Source organism: Ursus arctos, unplaced genomic scaffold, assembly GCF_023065955.2.
Source record: "Ursus arctos isolate Adak ecotype North America unplaced genomic scaffold, UrsArc2.0 scaffold_2, whole genome shotgun sequence".
NCBI classification, from domain to species: domain Eukaryota; kingdom Metazoa; phylum Chordata; class Mammalia; order Carnivora; family Ursidae; genus Ursus; species Ursus arctos.
The window spans coordinates 12,809,462-12,827,245 of NW_026622874.1; the positions used below are offsets into that span (position 1 = coordinate 12,809,462).

The 17,784-nt window shown below is 51.3% G+C and overlaps 1 protein-coding gene across 1 annotated transcript; it reads right to left on the bottom strand.

The window, feature by feature from the left end:
* Positions 1-34: 34 nt before the first annotated feature.
* On the bottom strand, positions 35-13,088 carry MYOC (myocilin). Its single transcript, XM_026509373.4, has 3 exons — positions 12,378-13,088; positions 2,889-3,014; positions 35-1,386 (listed from the first exon to the last, which is right to left on the bottom strand). The coding sequence occupies exons 1-3, from the start codon at positions 12,937-12,939 to the stop codon at positions 602-604; spliced, it is 1,473 nt and encodes a 490-aa protein (XP_026365158.1). The 5' UTR covers positions 12,940-13,088; the 3' UTR covers positions 35-601.
* Between the last annotated feature and the right edge of the window lie 4,696 nt (positions 13,089-17,784).

A 17,784-nucleotide genomic window follows, 5' to 3' on the forward strand; every position in this document is an offset into this window, starting at 1 on the left:
GCTCTTCCCCTAAGCTAAGTAACCCACGAAGTTCTTGGAGGACCGTATGTAAGATGGCTTTATTGCACAGGGCAGAGGTTATGTGGTGCCCCAATGGACGCTACGAGAAGCATTAGAAGCCCACCTGCAGGTGTTCAGTGCTGGCCACGAGAGCTGTTCCCCCTCCTCTAGCTGTGGCTTGCAACCAGGCAGCATGCGGACGGTGGCCCTCGACGGCACGGGGAGGGGCGAACTGTTTTGCCCGCGCCCTACTCCTGCACACACAGCCTTTTTAGCCAGCGAGGGCCTTTTATAAAAGCCTTGTGCTTTCGTGAAGAGACTACTATGCATTATAACTTGTGCCCCAAGTCACCCCAAAACTTGCACTCTTTCGGTTACACAGCCCTTGAACAGCTGCCGGAAGAAAAGCCCGTGGGCCGTGTAACCGTCTCACCCCCGCCCGCTCGTCCCACACCCGCAGGCCCGGTGACCCCGCTCGTCCTGCTGGGCGAGTAATGAAAGCGGAGAAAGCCGAGAAAAGCTGCAGGGGCTTGGGCGGCGGACTCCGCCCTCCGGAGCCCCAGCCACCGTCGCCGCGGCCTTTCCCGATGCCGGCGGCTCTTCACATCTTGGAGAGCCTGACGTCGTAGGTGACCATGTTGAAGTTGTCCCAGGCGAAGAGCTTCTTCTCCCGCGGGTTGTAGTCCACCATGCTGCTGTACTTGTAGCGGTTCTTGAAGGGGACGCTCAGCGCCTTGCTGCGCCCCGTGGCCGTGTCATAGGCGAAGTTGACCGTGGCATCGGGCGACGAGTAGCTGCTGACGGTGTACAGGCGGCCGCAGATGAGGAAGGCGTTGGCCACTGACTGCTTGCGGATGTTCGTCTCCCAGCTCTGCTCGCGGGCCAGGCTCTCCGGGTTCAGTCTGGACAGGACGATGGCGCCCTTGGCCTCCTGCGTGCTGTAGATGACCCAGAGGCCCGTCTCGTCCACAGCCAGGTCGATGTCCGTGTAGCCGCCCCACGAATACGGGAACTGCCCGTGGTAGCCGGCCCCGGGGAGCTCCTGCTCGGCCTTCACGGTCTCGGTGGCCAGCTCGTAGCGGACCAGCGTTCTGGACTCGGCGCCCTGGAAGTAGAGGCTGCCCCGGTAGACCGCGGCGCCCGTGCTTTCCAGCGGCCGCGGCAGCACGTGCACCTTGGAGGGGTAACCCTGCAGGAACTGCGCCGCGCGGTCGTACTCCAACACCTGCCGGATGTCCGTGCCCACCGTGTCGATTCTCCACGTGGTCTCCCGGGTGTGCGGCGGGACGGGCTTCGGGTCTCTCATCCACACGCCGTACTTGCCCGCGATTGTTTCAGCTCTCCGCAGGGTCTGCGGCTCTCCGACCCAAACCAGTTCTCCGCATCCTGGGGAGGTAAAGACAGGCATGACCCGGGACGCTTTTCCGCCGTCTCTGCGCCCCGTGGCCGCGGGGCAGAGCCGGCCAAAGCCAGAGCCCCCGAGACAGAGCGTCTGGGGTTGAGGTCAGGCTCTACCCTCCGCTGGCTGGGTCATGTTCAGGTCCCTCAGCCCCCTCGACCTTGGCTTGGTCACTTGTAGAGGGGGATCATGTTTTGGGTAGGAGGGATGTTGTAAATGTTAAATGGGCTTATACGTATTAGGTACTGGGTAAAGAGCAAATGCCCAGAAAGGATTATGTGATCCATATATCCTATGAATTGAACTTCTCCTATTGGGTATCAGTTGTAAAGAGGAAGGCTGCACAGAGGGCTTCAAACTATATTTCTAATATTCAGTGGAAGCCAGTCAGGAACTCACAGGTGTCCATTATACTACTCTTTATGATTTTCATGTCTGATTTCCTTCATTTAAAAAAATGAAACAGAGGCGCCTGGGTGCCTCTGTCCATTGGGCGTCTGCCTTTGATTCAGATCATGATCTCAGGGTTCTGGGATGGATCCTGGTGTTGGGCTCCTTGCTCAGCAGGGAGTCTGTTTCTCCCTCTCTCTCTGCCCCTTCTCCCCCCCCCCCCCACTGGTGCTCTCTCTCTCAAATAAATAAATAAATAAAATCTTGAAAAAAAATAAAAACGAAACAAAAATCAAGCCATTATAAGAAACCCTGTAAAACAAAGTTCTTCAATCCCAAAGCGAAGGACCACATAGATCAGGCATCATTTTAATACAAAAAACCTGCACATAATTTTTAAAATATAATGAAGAAATGGTCGAAAATTTAGATTTAGCTGCAACAAACACAACAGATCTCTTTGATTTTTTCACTTTTCTTGTAGAAGGTGGGAAGTCTTTGCTGCTCATGTCTCAGGGAATCATGTTTTGAAGACTTCAAAACGTCCCCATCGCCATGCATGCTCTTCTGCTGGAAATAATTGTCAATAACATGGATAGTCACAGTTTCTGAAAACCACAGCCTGCCTTAAAGTCGGGCTTTCAGGGAACACTTTGGAGAGGGGCAATTGTACCTTTCCTCAGCACCCAAAGTTCAGAAAAGGTACTTTTTCTGAGTATGTGCTGACCATGTGCTGAGATGGTGCATGATGTCACCTGACCCTAGGATAAAGAAAGATATGAAGGATCTACTAAAAAATGTAACGAATTTCTATGTGGCAATCAAGTGGGTGAAATAAACCTATCTCTCCTCTTCCCCCAGTGCAGCCCAGCTGAGCCCACCATCCCCAAGTGGGTGGTGAGTGAGATACAGGGCTTTGCCTGCCAGCGTGCTCTGGAAAAGGAGCAGAGAGGGGCTCTTCCTCACCCCCTTCTCTGCCTCACTGCCAGGGCTGACCAGTGGCCCACCCTCCCCACGAAGCCGGCTGACCAATTCTGAACACAGAACGAGTCACAGGTAAAGACCATGTGTGTATAAAAGGGAAAAATTAACTTTATACCAGGGTCTCCTTCCTCATTCGTGGGATGGTCAGATGGACTCTCCTTCAGGATTCGGGAAGCAGGAACCTCAGTTAACTCTGACTTCAGTTCCTGGAAGTTCACGGTCTCCACATTCCATTTAGAAACTGTATTAAAAGAAAGACACAAACTTGTACTATGAGGGAAAACAGCACGATGACTATTAGGATGGTATTTAAATAGGCTTCCAAAGATACGATGGTGTTCGGGATTTAAGACAATAAATATGTAGGAGTGTCTGGCTGCCTCAGTCAGAAGAGCACGTGACTCTTGATCTTGGGGTCATGAGTTCAAGCCCCATGTCAGGTGTAGAGATTACTTAAACAAAAACTAAAAAAAGTTTTTTAAAAAGTTGAGAATGGAGATAAAACAAGATTGGATTTGGGGGACAACTGTTGGAACTGGGTGATGGGTACCCTGGGGTTCTTGTTGCTCTCTCTACTTTTGTGAATGTTTGAAAAATTCCCATAACAAAAAGCTCACGAATAATAAATTGCATAGCGATGTGCCTTGCCCAGAATAGGGTATTCGACATAAAATAAAGTAAGCTTGTACACAATTAAAATAATTCCCTAATTTATGAGCAGGTGAGGTGTGATTCAGGGATATTGAGAAGGTCCTCAGCATCTTAAGGGATGCCTGAAATTCAACATTAACAATTTCCTGCATGACATAAGGTTGTTTTCCCTGTCCTAATGCAAATGTTCCTGTGAGAGGTAACGTCTTCAGCTTTACATGCTGGGCTGAAATACTCTGTCTGCGGGTGTGCGGGATTGCTGCAGGAATTCGAGGGAGGGGGTGGGGGTCGCGCATGTTGAGGGAAGGGGTGTGGAGGACACTGGTTAGAGGTTAAGTTACCACGCTTCGTCACACTTCGCTACTTCGGTTTAGGACTGGGCTCATACAAGAGTCCTTGAATACAAGGAAAAAGCAAGAGCCACAAGGAACAGGCTTAGCTGTCTTAAAATGTAGGTTTATGATTCAGGTATGGTGAGGCCGACAGATGGGGAGTTGACTGCTAGTGAGAAGATAGTCTGTTATACTCACTGCTCCCAAGGGGCAGGGACACTCATGCCAAAGGGGCCACATGGGGCAGCATCAGGGTCCCTCAGGAGTGGGGGGGGGAAACATAGGCAAGAACCTTTATTGTTTTTCCTGTGGGAAGGAACGGGTGAGACCAGGTAAGCAGGCTTAGGATTGGCTAAGGTGAATAATTTCAGCAGGCCCTGGGGCACAGGCTGTCCCTAGTTGTCTGGTCCCCAGCTCTGAGGTGATCAGGGCAGGTGGACAGCGGCCTTGAGTACGAGGGTCAGAGCCCGCGGAGGCGTGGCGTGGGGGCGTGGCGTGGGGCGGGGCCTGGGCTGTGGGTCGGAGGGTGTGCATATGAAAGGCGTGCTGGCAGGTGAGTCATACAGGGTCCCCAGGAATCAGTTAACCCTGTGAGGCCCAGACGTCAAAGCATCAGAATAAAAAGATATGCTTTAAACATTGGCCTTTTCTCTCGCGGGCCGTCTCAGTCAGCTCTCTGCCGCTGAGTGACCTGGCTCCCCAGTCAGGATTCCCGTGTCATTGTCCCCGGGGGCAGTCAGTGCCTGGGGCTGGGCTCCTGCACAGCTGAAAAGGTCGGGAAGATGGTCTGTCTTCTATCACGTTGTTTGCTTCACTCTGCTAAATTTAACCTTGCAGGCGCAGAAGCTGACAATGGAACCCTTAACCCTTCTGGCTACACACATTTCATCAATTTTAAGCCACATACATTTTTTCACATTTTCACATGTCTGGACTCAGGTGCCCCTTATGGTTACTGGCATTAAACCTCAATGCACAGTACTAGAGGGGCATTTAGCTTCAATGCACAGTACTAGAGGGAGGGAGAGAACATTTCCTATCCAGGTAAGAGGCTCTCAGGCTGGCATGGGGCTGCCCCCTGCAGTGCTCTCTGCAGGCGTTAACTGGCCTCCCCGGGAGCGATGGCCCTGGAGGGAGTGCATCCTTCTGCCCTGGGATGTCCCTCAGTCCGGAGTGGGCTGCATGAACAGTTAAGACCCTTAAGCCAAAATGTGTAGCATGTGCACCCCAAAGTCCAGGGGCGATCGGGAATACCTCCGGGGACATGGCAGGTCTTCAGTCTCCCCAGGCTTGGGGAGCTGTCCACCCATCTAAATAGCCAGCCCCTCTGAAGCACCTACCAGTGCCAGGTCGTTCTGGGTGCGGAATACATGGTGAATAATTACAGTTGGTCCATGGTCCCCTTGAGGAGTTCATGGTCTGGCAAAGTCCTCTCGCTGAGGAGTAACATGGGTTCATTCCAGGCCAATTTGGGAACAAGGACCCCTTGGACAATCCAAATGGCTCCTGGAGGGTCCTAGGAAATTAATTTGTTCCCTCAATCTCCTATCTGCCTGAAAATCTGTTGAGGTGAGGAAATTCCTTCGCTCTTCACTCTGAAGATTGCCTCCACCTAAGGGGGTACCCAGGGCAGAGGCTGATTCACTAGGTCAGACGGAGTTTCCTAGACCAACCGAGGACCCTCACCAGCCACTGCCCCCCCTCTCCTGGGGCTGTCAGACCAGGGAATCGGTGCTGCCCTGTGGACAGCATGGCAGAAGGGTGGGGTGCCCGAGGCTCCCTGCTCTTGTGTGCTGCCAGGGAAAGGTAAGAGTGAGGGACCCCCTTGCTCTACAAGGGGCGAGCAGAGCTGTTTATAACCGTCCCTGCTTCCTGGAGCGCAGACTTGCGCCCTCTGTGTCTGCGTCTCCCGTCTTCACGCCTTCTCCTAGGCCTAAAACATAATGACAGAGCCTTGACCCCTGGCTACGAGGAGCAACCCACCCCTGACTTGCCTGCCAGCCTCCCACACTGAGTGGAGGCTCAGATATGCAGCAACATTTCTCAATTTCTCAAAAGCAGGTCATTGAGCAAACTCCCTGAGGTGAGCTGTTTCTTTTCCTCGGTACCTTTCCTCTGACCATCACAGACTATTCCTCAGAATAATTCAAACTGCTTTAATTGTTTCAGTTAATTCTCAGAATACCGGAGCTAATTTTAGGCAATGTGAGGTGAGAAATACTGCAGTGGCATCTGTACAAAACTTCTAGAGGGTTCCCTTGCCCCACCCCAGTCCCCTGCCCTTCAGCTCGGGACCCACAGTTGCCATACAAGGGCCTCCCCGGTACCAGCTCCTTCCTCTCACACCTGAGGCACATTATTTTATTCTATGAATGTGGTGAGGATGACCATGGAGCTTAGTGACTTACTGAGAAAAGTAAGGGCACGCACCTGCAAGTCAATGAGAAGAAAATTAAGAAAAATGCCCACTTCAGCCAAAGAGAGGATAAAGAAAGTGGGGAAAACAGATCCAAACAGGCATTTTCCGGGGTGACTTCCCTGAAGATAGCTAAAATACTGAAATACTGAAAACAGATCCTTTGTGAAAAGAGATGATTAACAGGTACTTATAGCTGTCTCTGCATTTCAAAGCAGTTTCATAGAAATTATTTACGTGATCCAATACCTTCACAGCTTTTAAAGAAATAGAAAAAGGCCTTAGGACTGCAGTCTGCAACTAATTTAATTATTAGTTACTAAGTGCCTCCCATGAGCCAGGTCCTGTGCTCATTACCTCTATTCCACATGACAGTCCTGACGTGGACCATATTATCTTCATTTTGCAGAAGAGAAAACAGGCTCAGAGAGGTTAAGTAACTTGCCTAAGATCACACAGCTGGTTAGTGATGGGACTAGGACTTGAGCCCAAGTCTGCCAAGGCCATGGAAGTTGTGAACTTTTCCACCCCGTGGTGGGGGAGGTTTGTCAGTTATAAATTAATTGCCCCTTGGTGCCAAACGCATCCTTCCCTAGATGCTTTCTGTAAAACAAAGATTTCTCCTTCAAAATCGTGGGCACGGTGAAAAGCTTTGTCGGTAGAGGGCGCTGGAGGGACATTGTGGAAGGAAGGTCAGCGGCAAGGAGCCCCCGGGGACTGGGTTGGCAGTGTGAGTGGGAGGACATCTGGCGGAGCCCTGCCCCAGCCGCGGGTCCAAGACGTGCTTCCTCTGTGACCTTGCAGCCTCAGCCTGGCCGTAACCTTTCCACAGCCCTGCCCACGGAACCCAGAGTCCCTGCACAGGGACCCCGTGCTTTGCCGGCCTCCCCTGCAAGCCCCCGGCTGGCTCTGCAGGGCTCGGGCAGCCTGTCCCTGCCTCCACTGTCCCCACGCCGCAGGCTGCCTGTCGCCCTCGGGAGGTGGCCATTCCAGCTCCAGCCTGGACAAACTGGCCAGCTTCTCTGCTCTCCGATGGGCTGGACTTCACCTTCGTCAGTAAGGCCTGAACCCCTTCCAAGTTTGTCCTTCGTCTGGGACCTTTCCTCAGCCCTAGGGTGCCGCGCGCAGTATACTTATATCTCATAGTTGCTCTCATCGTACCCAATTCTTAATATTTTTAATATATAACTTATGACTTCTAAGACTTAACTTGCCGTGTGAATTCTGTCTCCTGACGGGGTGCAGACCGCTACCTGAGGCTTCCCACCAGCTGCAAACTTGCTGCTCAGAACTTTGGGGGGCGACCCCCTCCTGGAGCGGAGCTCGGAGGCCACCACATTGGTGCGCATGTGCACACAGCTCCCAGGCTGTGCACCTGGGGAGCCCAGCCTTTCCTCTGGCTGCCAAAGGAGAGGGGGCCCAGGTTCCCGGCTGGGGCAGAGTTCCTTTCCTGGTGACTCCAAGGCCCTCGCGGCTCTGCATAGGGACCCCTTTTCTTCCTCCCTCTCCCGGTCCCTTCCTCTCTGCCTCTCCCTCCCTCTCCCTGTCCCTGTCCCTGCCTCAGCCCCACGCCTTTCTTCACAGTTGCTGGAACCACAGCTCATGTGCTTTCTTTGGAGTAAACAGCCACAGTGAAACATAATGTCAGGGAATGGCTTTGGAATAAGTGCAGGGCCCTTTCTCAGTTGGCAGATGGGATGGGTGGATGACAAGCCTGCTGGCTGTGTCTTGGTCGTGTCAGCCAGGAGCACCTGGCAATGGTCAGCCTGGTCCCAGAGTAGCGCTGTCTGGCATGAGGACAGAACCCCGGGGCCGGGGGGGGGGGGCAGGCGGGAGAGCATGCACAGCCCAGAGGCTGGGAAGCTGTCCTGCAAACCAGCCTGGCTTGGGCCCCAAGTCATAGCTTCCTAGTCTGGGCCTGCCCTGTACCAGGTGTGTGACTTCGGCCAAGTTACTCAACCTCTCTGAGCCTCAGTATTCTTAGCTCAAAGTATAAATGAAACGTCCTCAATAACAGTGTGTCAAAATTAAAATCTCTCCGGAATGTTTAAAAATCACCCCTATTTCACTCTGAATGTGGGGAGAAAACAAAAAGAGGTTATGAAAATATTGACTGTATTGTATCCAATAGCTAAACATTTTCAGAGCTTTTATTTGTTTCTATTAAAATTCAGTTCTTCTGTGGTTGAAAAGTTCATGTCTCTTACAAAATTCTGGAAATTTTCTGTCTGCTCTGCCCTATCTCCCTCACTCCTGCCTTGCAGACACATTGTAGAGAGCTTACCCTAGAAACTCCCCAGGAAAGTGAAGATTAGTGGGCGGACTAACGTCCTGGGTGCTGCTCTAACCGGTACTGTCTCTAGGGTCAAGGTGCATTACAAAACTGTTATCTCGATGTTTTAATCATTAAACGACATTTTAAAACAGTAGCGCAGCTCAAAGGAAAAGAAGCCCTGAGAGTTACTATCTGCTTACGGCATGCCCACCCTGCGTAGACGCTGTGCTGGGTGCTTCTCCCTGTTATTTCTCATCTGCACGGTAACCTCCACCAGCGATTATTGCATTGAACACCTCTGGTGCTCTTCCTTCTAATCCTGCCCACCTTTCCCCAGTCGTTGCTGTGGCCACGCGCCGGGACCCAGCCTCAGTGGCAGTGCACCGCTTCTCTGACTCTCTGTAAGAGCCAGCCTGGCGCCCACACCTGCACATTGTGGACGTGGGGTATACCCTCTGGGGCGATGACCCGTGGCCAGCAGAGCAGCGGAAGCATGAAGGAATGCTCCCTTCCTCTACGGCAGTCTACACAGCTGCCCAGAAGGGCGTGGAGGCCTCAAGCCTCCACCTCCCACTGTGGGGACCCCTGGAGAATGCCCCCCACTCCTTATTGGCTCCCCTTCCTTCCCTGACTCACTCTCCCCTGTCCCAGCTTCGGCTCCCTGGGATCGTGGCCCATATAAGCCACCGCACACAGGCCCCCATCCCAGGCTCTGTTCTCTGGGAGGACCGATCTGAAGTAGGGGTCAGATAAAGGGAAGAGGGGGCTTCTCTGGTGACACTAGTAGTCAGCTCTGATTTATCATCTGGTAATCTGCATTTTTCTACTTTGGGCTTAATAGGCTTCCAGACATTTTGCTACAAAACGATTACTACAAAATTATGTATATATGCACACACACACACACGCACACACACGTGATTTCTGTGATTCTAAGGAGACCTTTTTCTAGGTAACAATTGCACAATAAAGACAGTGGTGGTGACAGTGTGAATGACAGGCCGAGTGAGAAAAGGTCCACCTTTGTGGCCTCCCTCTGCTGGGCTCACGCAGCCTCAGTCTTGCTGCCCCTACATGAAGCACACCCACACTTAAATTCCAGCCACCCAGAAAGCCCTTTACCCTCAGATCTAGGACCCTGAAGCCCATCTTTTGTTCCAAACGTTTCTAAATGTAACTTTCCTGGGGCCCCCAGCTGGCTCAGTTGGTGGAACATGTGACTCTTGATCTCAGGGTTGTGAGTTCAAGCCCCACGTTGGGTGTAGAGATTACTTAAAATAAAATCTTTAGGGGCGCCTGGGTGGCTCAGTTGGTTAAGCAACTGCCTTTGGCTCAGGTCATGATCCCAAAGTCTCAGGATCGAATCCTGCATCGGGCTCCCTGCTCAGTGGGGAGTCTGCTTCTCCCTCCGACCCTCTCTCTGCCCATGCTCAATCTCTCTCTCTCAAATAAATAAGTAAAATCTTTTTAAAAAATAAAATCTTTAAAAATAATAATAATCAAATAAATGTAAGCTTCCTGTCTTTTATCTTTAGGTTCTACAAACCAGAGGTCAGTTCAAGGTCCCGAAGGGCCACGGGACTTCAGCTGGGAGGGACCGAATTAGAACTCTGTTCTGGCTGTGCCACTGGCTGGCCAGGTGGCCATGGACCAGCTCTGGGCCTCAGTTTCCACATCTGCACAGAACAAGCCAATGGATCAGACGCCCTGCAGGCTGCTTTTGCAGAACGTAGAAGGTTCTTGTACTAATGTAATTTCCTGCTCATGAAAAAAACACCCATTGCTAAAAAGACCTTCCAAGCTTGGAGTTCACTCTAATAGGCTGTTGTCCTTATTTCAAAAGTAGGGCAGCTGGAAAGAAGAAAAAGAAATGTAAAATTAGAGAACACATCTAATAAATTCCCTCGGTCTTGTTAAATGACCACAGGACAATAAAAAAACCAAAACTTTGCCTCTGTTTTCACACACACCCACCCACCCACACACACACGCTCGCACACACACACACACACGGGTTTTTGTTGAGAATATGACTCCATCGCTGAACAGTCTGAAATAAGTAATGCTTCATCATGTTTCTATTAATGCTGATTCTTTTATCTGTGCTCGAAGACTCCGGTCCAACAAATCTTCATGCCGCCACCAATCACTGTGCCACCCAGGGCCCTGGGTGTCTTCAGACCTTATTTTTCTTTGTTGTAAAATTTAGAATCGAGTGTCTTCCAACTATAGAAATACAGGATTTTTAAAAAAATCATTTACACCTGAGAGTTATCTTGTTTGAACCCAAAAAAATCATTCACAGGAGGAATTTTCATTACCGCCTAACGGATAAGAAACCAAGGTGCAGAGGCTAAGTGACTTGCCCAGGGTCATACCCAGGCATCGACTCTTGGATTTTTTATTCTCGTTTACATGCAGACTTTGCCTCTCAGGTAGAAAGCTTTTTTTTTTTTTTTTTTTTTTTTTTTTTTTAAGTAGGCTCCACACCCTGCAGAGAGCCCAAGGTGGGGCTTGAACTCATGATCCTGAGATCAAGACCTGAGCTGAGGTCAAGAGCCTGATGCTTAACCATTCAAGCTACTCAGGTGCCCCTAGACAGCCTTTCTAAAAAAATAATAGTTTTATTTTGAAGATTTCCAAACAATTTGAAAAGTTGAAAGGATCATGCAATTAGCCCCCGACCCCCAGGTGCTCATCACTGAGATTCACCAATTGTTAATATTTTGCCACATTTGTTTTCCTTTGTTTCTGTCACTGTTGATACATTCACAGTCTTTGATGAAACATTTGAAAGTCAACTGCAGCCATTCGGACACCTTACCTCCCTAGTACGTGAGCATGAGTCTCCGTAGAAGAAGGATATGCATCATAACCACCATACCATCTCTCACCCAAGAAACCGAGCAGTCATCAACAACAGGACCTCGGAAGCGGCCTATATTCAAATTTCCTCAGCGATTCCCAACCTGTCCCTGTGGCTCTTCTCCCCTGGATGTAGGACCCAATCCAAAGCCGGGCACTGCATTGGGCCACGACATCTCCGTAACCCCTATAATCTAGAACAAGCCACACCCCCTTGTCTTTCTTGCTTGAGGCTGAGATCTCTGAAGAGTCTGGACTGACAGTCCCACAGTTGGATTTGCTCACTTGTTTCCTCCTGATCGGAAAACAAATTATGAAACAGGGAATATTTGGGAGCACGATCGCACAAAAAGTGACACAAGTACTATCCTCCTGAATAATGGGGCGGGAGGGCCCCCTTTCGCAGCGCGCATGCCCGGACTAACCTTCAAGCAGGAAGCAGGAGGAACAGAAGAGCGTCGCAGTGAGAAAGAACCACCTCAAGGAGTGGCCTGGGGTCTTGAAAGCAGAGGTTCTCGGATTGGGCAAAGGGTAGGGAAATTTCCCAAACAACAGACTGAGGAACCCGACAAAGGGTTGCCACCTCTTTATTTTGCCAAGAAAGGACATTAAAAAAAAAAAAACCCTACCATCCATCATGATTTCATAGATCTATTGGCATCTCATAAATAGAGGTTATATTAACAACAAAAGGTAGAAATCACAATCTCCAAGCAAAGAGTCACGAAAGGGCATTTTCTAAGGAGGATAGTTGGCAACTTTCTACTGATCTACACATACGTCTCACCTGGTCCTTATATTTCTCACTTTGCTATGACTGGGAGGGCCGTCATGGGAGGCACAAGAACTCGGAGCCACTAACCCAAACAGAACTCTCAGGAGCGAAATGACTAGTAAGATGTTAGAGTGATTGCGTTGCCCTCCTTCAGTCGTCTGCCTCGTGCCAGAGGTACCGGCTCGGGGAGAAAGGAGAAGGCCGGAAAGGCAAGCCTGGGCCACCTGTAACAGGTGACTATGAACCATGTCACCTTCTGGACTCGGGTGCCCTTCGCCCCATGTTCTTACCTTCCCTGGAGCCTGGTGGCACGTCCTGAGAGGAGCTGTGGGCCTGGGGACACTGTCCCCTTCTCAGCCTCGCTACCTCCTGGCTGCTGCTTTCCAGCCTCTGGGCCAGATCCTCATTCTCTTCCCCCAGTCGCCTCTTCTCTTCTTCCAGAGCTGACTTGTCACGGAGGAGATTGCTGTAGGCCACCTCCAGCTCTCTGCTTTGGGTTTCCAGCTGTTCTCGCTCCCTTCTCAGGGTGCCCAGCTCCCTCTGCAGCCCCTCCTGGGTCTCGGAGGGCCCGGCAGCCCGGCCCGAGGTCAGCTGGTGGAGGAGGCCCTCCAGGGAGCTGAGCCGGGCTTTGGTGGACTCCAGGTCAGCACGCTGGGCGCTGCTGTCTCTCTGCAGGTCCTGGATGGCTGACATGGCCTGGCCCTGCTCGGGGCAGCTGGACTCATTGGGGCTGGCCACACTGAAGGTATACTGGCATCGGCCACTCCGGTCATTGGCCTTCCGGAGCTGGGCCGTCCTGGCCTCTGAACCCCATACGAGGCAGGCCAGGAGCAGCAGCTGGACAGCTGGCATCTTGGGCCTGCGGCTGCAGTGATGTGCACGGAAGCCCTCAGTGCAGGGGCTGGGCAAGCCTTCCCCGGGAAAGCTCTCCTACTCTGGGAGGCGTCTGGATGGGTGGCCCCGCTGGTTCATGCCTGGGCTGCACAGAGCTTATATATACTGGAGAGCCACCCCTGTGGGGGGGGGGGGGAGCAAGAGGTGGCCACGTGAGGCTGGGTGGGGCCATGCACAGGGGAATTGTTTTCACACGGCCAGAAAGCGTCTTAGAATATGACATTCCAGAAGTCTGTTTTGAATTTCTTTTAAAAAAGAATGCCTCACTTTATGCACCCCGTACCCCTTCAATATTCCCTGTGTCCCCACCCGAGTGCGTATACACACATTCACACAGGCCCGCTTCACCCAGACCACGTGCCCGTCTCTTTCAACAAGGATTCATTTCTAGTTTGTATTTTCATTTACTCTGCAAACTTTATTGAGACCTGCTTCCGTATCGTGGACTGTGCTAGAAACTGGGGATGCGGGTATTCTTAAGACACGGTCCCTCTCTCCCTGTGGTGGTGACAGACAAATAGCCAGCCAGAATATAAGGGCAGCAAGCCACCAGCTTCAGGCGACAGCAATCCTGTAGAAGCAGTTGGAAGCAGAATCCTTCCCTTGCCCCTAGCTTTAAAACAAGGGTGGGTGTGTATTTGGGAGGGCTTTCTAGTTCTAGACCTGGCATATCAGGCACCCTTGTCAGGGATGGCCTCGAGGCTAGTTCTTACCGTGTGTGTGTGTGTGTGTGTGTGTGTGTGTGTGTGTGTGAGAGAGAGAGAGAGAGAGAGAGGGAAAGAGAGAGAGAAAGAGAGAGAGAGAGAGCAAAAGCGCCTGCATCGTCATTGATGACATCTGTGGGACCCTTCTCAGGAAGATGTTTTTAAATGTAGAAAATACATACATGACTGCAAAGGAAGCACATGATATTGAAATACTATTATCAAAATATTTTTAAAATTTGAAATATACATATCCTTCTTCATTAACACTTTAAATCAGTTAATGTATTAAAGTCGGCTCCACACCCAACACGGGGCTTGAACTCATGACCTTGAGAGCAAGAGTCACGTGCCCTACCACTGAGCCAGCCAGGTGCCCTGTCTTTAAAAACAAGATCTTTAAATACTTAAAAACAGGGAAGGTTGCCTCATTTCCAAGGAGTCTGAGGGTAAATGCTATTTATTGTATGGACTCACCAACCGTAATGTACCATAAAATGTCTGCGATTCCTACGGGTAGCGACAAAGTCACAGGAACTGCTCATACAGCTTTGGATTTATGGCTATTTTCGTAACGGAATGAAATGTCAAACCTAAAATTTAGTTAGAAGTTACTGAAGATAGGGGCACCTGGGTGGCTCAGCCGTTAAGCGTCTGCCTTCAGCTCAGGTCATGATCCCAGGGTCCTGGGATCGAGCCCCGCATCTCAGGCTCCCTGCTTCTCCCTCTCCCACTCCCCCTTGCTTGTATTCCCTCTCTCGCTGTCTCTCTCTGTCAAATAAATAAATAAAATCTTAAAAAAAAAAAAGATACAGAAGATAAAGATGTGATTTTTTTTCCCTTCACAGGCTTTCTGGAGCCTTGTTTAACAGTCCCTGCTTTACATGAATAAACCAAAAGAGAAAACAAACAAACAAATAACAAATGAAAAAAAAAAAACACCGAAAATGCTAGGAGGAGGTCTGTGCAAATCAGATTGTGTGTACTGGCCTCACCAGTAACTTTTAAAATACCGTTTACATTTGAGCAATTTATAGTGTCTGATACCAAAAACATCTTCAATATCTGTGAAGTAAATATTTTCAGATGTGCCCCTGCAGCCTAACCTTGTGTTTGGGAAAATAGATTTTGCTCAGAATATTCTATTCCTTTTTTTTTTTTTTAAGATTTTATTTATTTATTTGACACACAGAGACAGCCAGCGAGAGAGGGAACACAAGCAGGGGGAGTGGGAGAGGAAGAAGCAGGCTCCCAGTGCTCCCAGCGGAGCAGGGAGCCTGATGTGGGGCTCGATCCCAGGATTCTGGGATCACGCCCTGAGCCAAAGTCAGACACTTAACGACTGAGCCACCCAGGCACCCCAGAAGATTCTATTCCTATTTGATTCTCAAGTTAAACTTGAACTTGAGACATTTACAAACAGGTGTCTGTTTCCTGCCGTTGGAAGGGTCCTGTTCTCAGTTCCTGAATCAGATAGTAAACATTACCAAGATGATTTTGTGAGTATCCTCTAGTCAGCAAGAACTGGTTCAAATCTGCTTGGCTTCACTCTCAGGAACGTTTTCTCTCTGTTCAAAGGACTGAGATTGTCCCTGTGCTGCGGGCTCGGCAGAGGAAAGCAGTTTACATAAGGAGAAACGTGAGTAATTCTGCCGTATTTTGCTCCAGATTACCCTGCTTGTCAGGGAGGAATCTAGGACTCAGGAATGCTGTTCTGACTTCCCCTGGACTGAGAGCCTTTCTGGGGCCAGCACTGCCTCGGATGACCCAGGAGCTCCCAGTCGGTAAGCCCCGTGGCTCCTCCGCTCAGTTCCCACGGGTGTGCGCATCGTTCCTCTTCCTGGCCCGCGTTCTGTCCCTCCCAGTCTCTCTATCTCCCCTGACCTGCCGGCCGTCTGTGGCTGAGCCGTTGCTGCCCCCACCCCCGTGGGTGCCAGTGCAGAGTGAAGGGCTGAACCATCCCTGGCATTTTCACTAGGTCCAACCCAGGTTTTGTACCCCAGGCGAGAGCTACCCACCCGTCGTTCTCAACGTGCTTCATGGCTCCTGGCAAATGCTCAAGAAAAGATAGCCTGGCTGTTGGGTTCATGGGGCTTTCTTCAATCCTTGCGCCTCGCTATCCCTTCTCCCCTGGGAGCCTGATGGGGTGAGGACTGATGGGGCTCCCACACTCTGCCTTCCTTCACTGAGCCCCCATCACCACCCACTGTGCCCCACGGCTTGAGCCCTGCCTGCCGCCCGCCTCAGCATCTCCCTCTCAAAGCCTTCGTGGGGTTAGAGCCACAAGGACACGTGTGGCCCAGAGAAGGAGAGGACGTGCCCAGGGTCACACAGCCAAGGAGTGGCAGAGCCAGAAAAAAAACTGAGGTCTTCTGATTCCGAGGTTTTCCACCTTTTGCATAAAGCCAAGTCCCCCCAAGTGCCCAGGAGTTGCCCAAAATACATGAAAGACTCCAGTCACTTCGTCCAGGAACTGACGCTCTAGGAAATGAGCTCGCTTCCTCTATTTCCATTAAATGAAGGCCTTGGGTGAGGGAAAAGTCATGCACACCCTTCGGTTTTTACAGCTGATGTTATGAAACTGCATCCTTGCATCAAATAGAATTATTCTCCTAAAAGCAGAGAAAAAGGCTCACTGAAGACACGGCAAGCTCCCAGCCCCATGAACTGCAGTAAACATCTGGTGTGCTTCCTCCCACTCTCCACCTTCCTGCCTGTCATCTCCCTCTCCAGGCCGGTGCCCCTACTCCCCGAGGTCCCCGCCTCCTGGAATTTGCCTGGACATGGAGCCCCCTTCCCTCTGAGGAAACACTGTCCACTCCTGATTCGCTGTTCGACTGTTTCCATGGCTATTTCCTTTCTGGAGCCTGGAGCCAGGGAGTCTCAAACTCAGATGCTGTCGGCGGCCAAGAAGACGCTCGTGGGGTGCGAAGGCCAAGTGCAGAGCCGTGCCTGTTGCTGGGGCGGGAGCGGGAGGTGCTGGCCCTGGGGCCTCCTGTGCTAGATGGAGGCAGCAGGGGGCGCTAGGGAGCGGCATGAGTAAGGAGCGTCTGTTATTCAAGTCCATTCAAGGTTGTGTTTCTCTTCGTCCAGGGTTGGGTGTAAGCTGGCTGGCTGCTGACTTTCTCCGCAGTCCTTCCATGAGAACATGTAATCCCCACGAAGGCAGGGCTGTGATCACTTTGCTCATCATTTTGTCCCCGTGACTGGCAGGTCTAAGTGCTCAATAACTTTTCAGTAGATGCGTGGATAGATACATAATTCCGGCAGGAAGAGAAAGCATAAGGGCCCTTAGGAAGGAAACCAAGCCAGTGGCACCATCTCGGAGGCTGCTTGGGACACTCAGGACACCTCCCTGGTGTCTGGGGGTGGGGTCAGGGCTCTCCCAGCTGGAGAGGAAACTTTGCTGGGGGCACACTCCCCTCCCCCAGATGCACACACAGCCTCACATGGGATCGTCCCATGCATACCTCCATTTCACTACAGATCTGGAGGCTTACTGCAAAGCAGGGTGAGTTAAAGCGGTAACTCAAGAGCACGGAGATGAGGAGAGGGAAGGGCCAGCATAGAAGAAGCAGCCTGGACTGGGAGCTCTTGGTAGCGTTCTCCACCCTGAGCCTTTCACCCGTGTCCTTGCTGGCCCATCATTCAGATGAGTCATTATTAAGCACCTACTGTGTGTTCACGGCTGTGGAGCATATGCGAGCGTGTCAGAAGCTGTCAAGCTGTAGCTACAGGTACAGCTATTTCGGGAACCTCAGTGCTGGGGAGGCCCAGGGGAGGGAGATTTCCCGCGGGAACAGGACAGGCTTCACAGGCGAGATGGCATTTGTAATGGGACCTACTGAGATGACATGCTGACAATGGCTGAGGCACTGGGGCTGTCAACGTGGTTCCGGGTCTGCCTTGGGTTCCGATGTTCAGACTGTGTCCAATTTCAAGGCACGCATCAGAATAACCACGTCTATTTCCTCTGTTGCTGCCCCCCCAGCTCCCCTCCACCCAAGCAGAAGGGAAGGCGAGCAGAGGTCTTAAGCCAGAGATCCCTGCACCGTCTCTTCATCCAGCGCTGGCCCCCGGGGGTGTCCAGGCCTGTCCA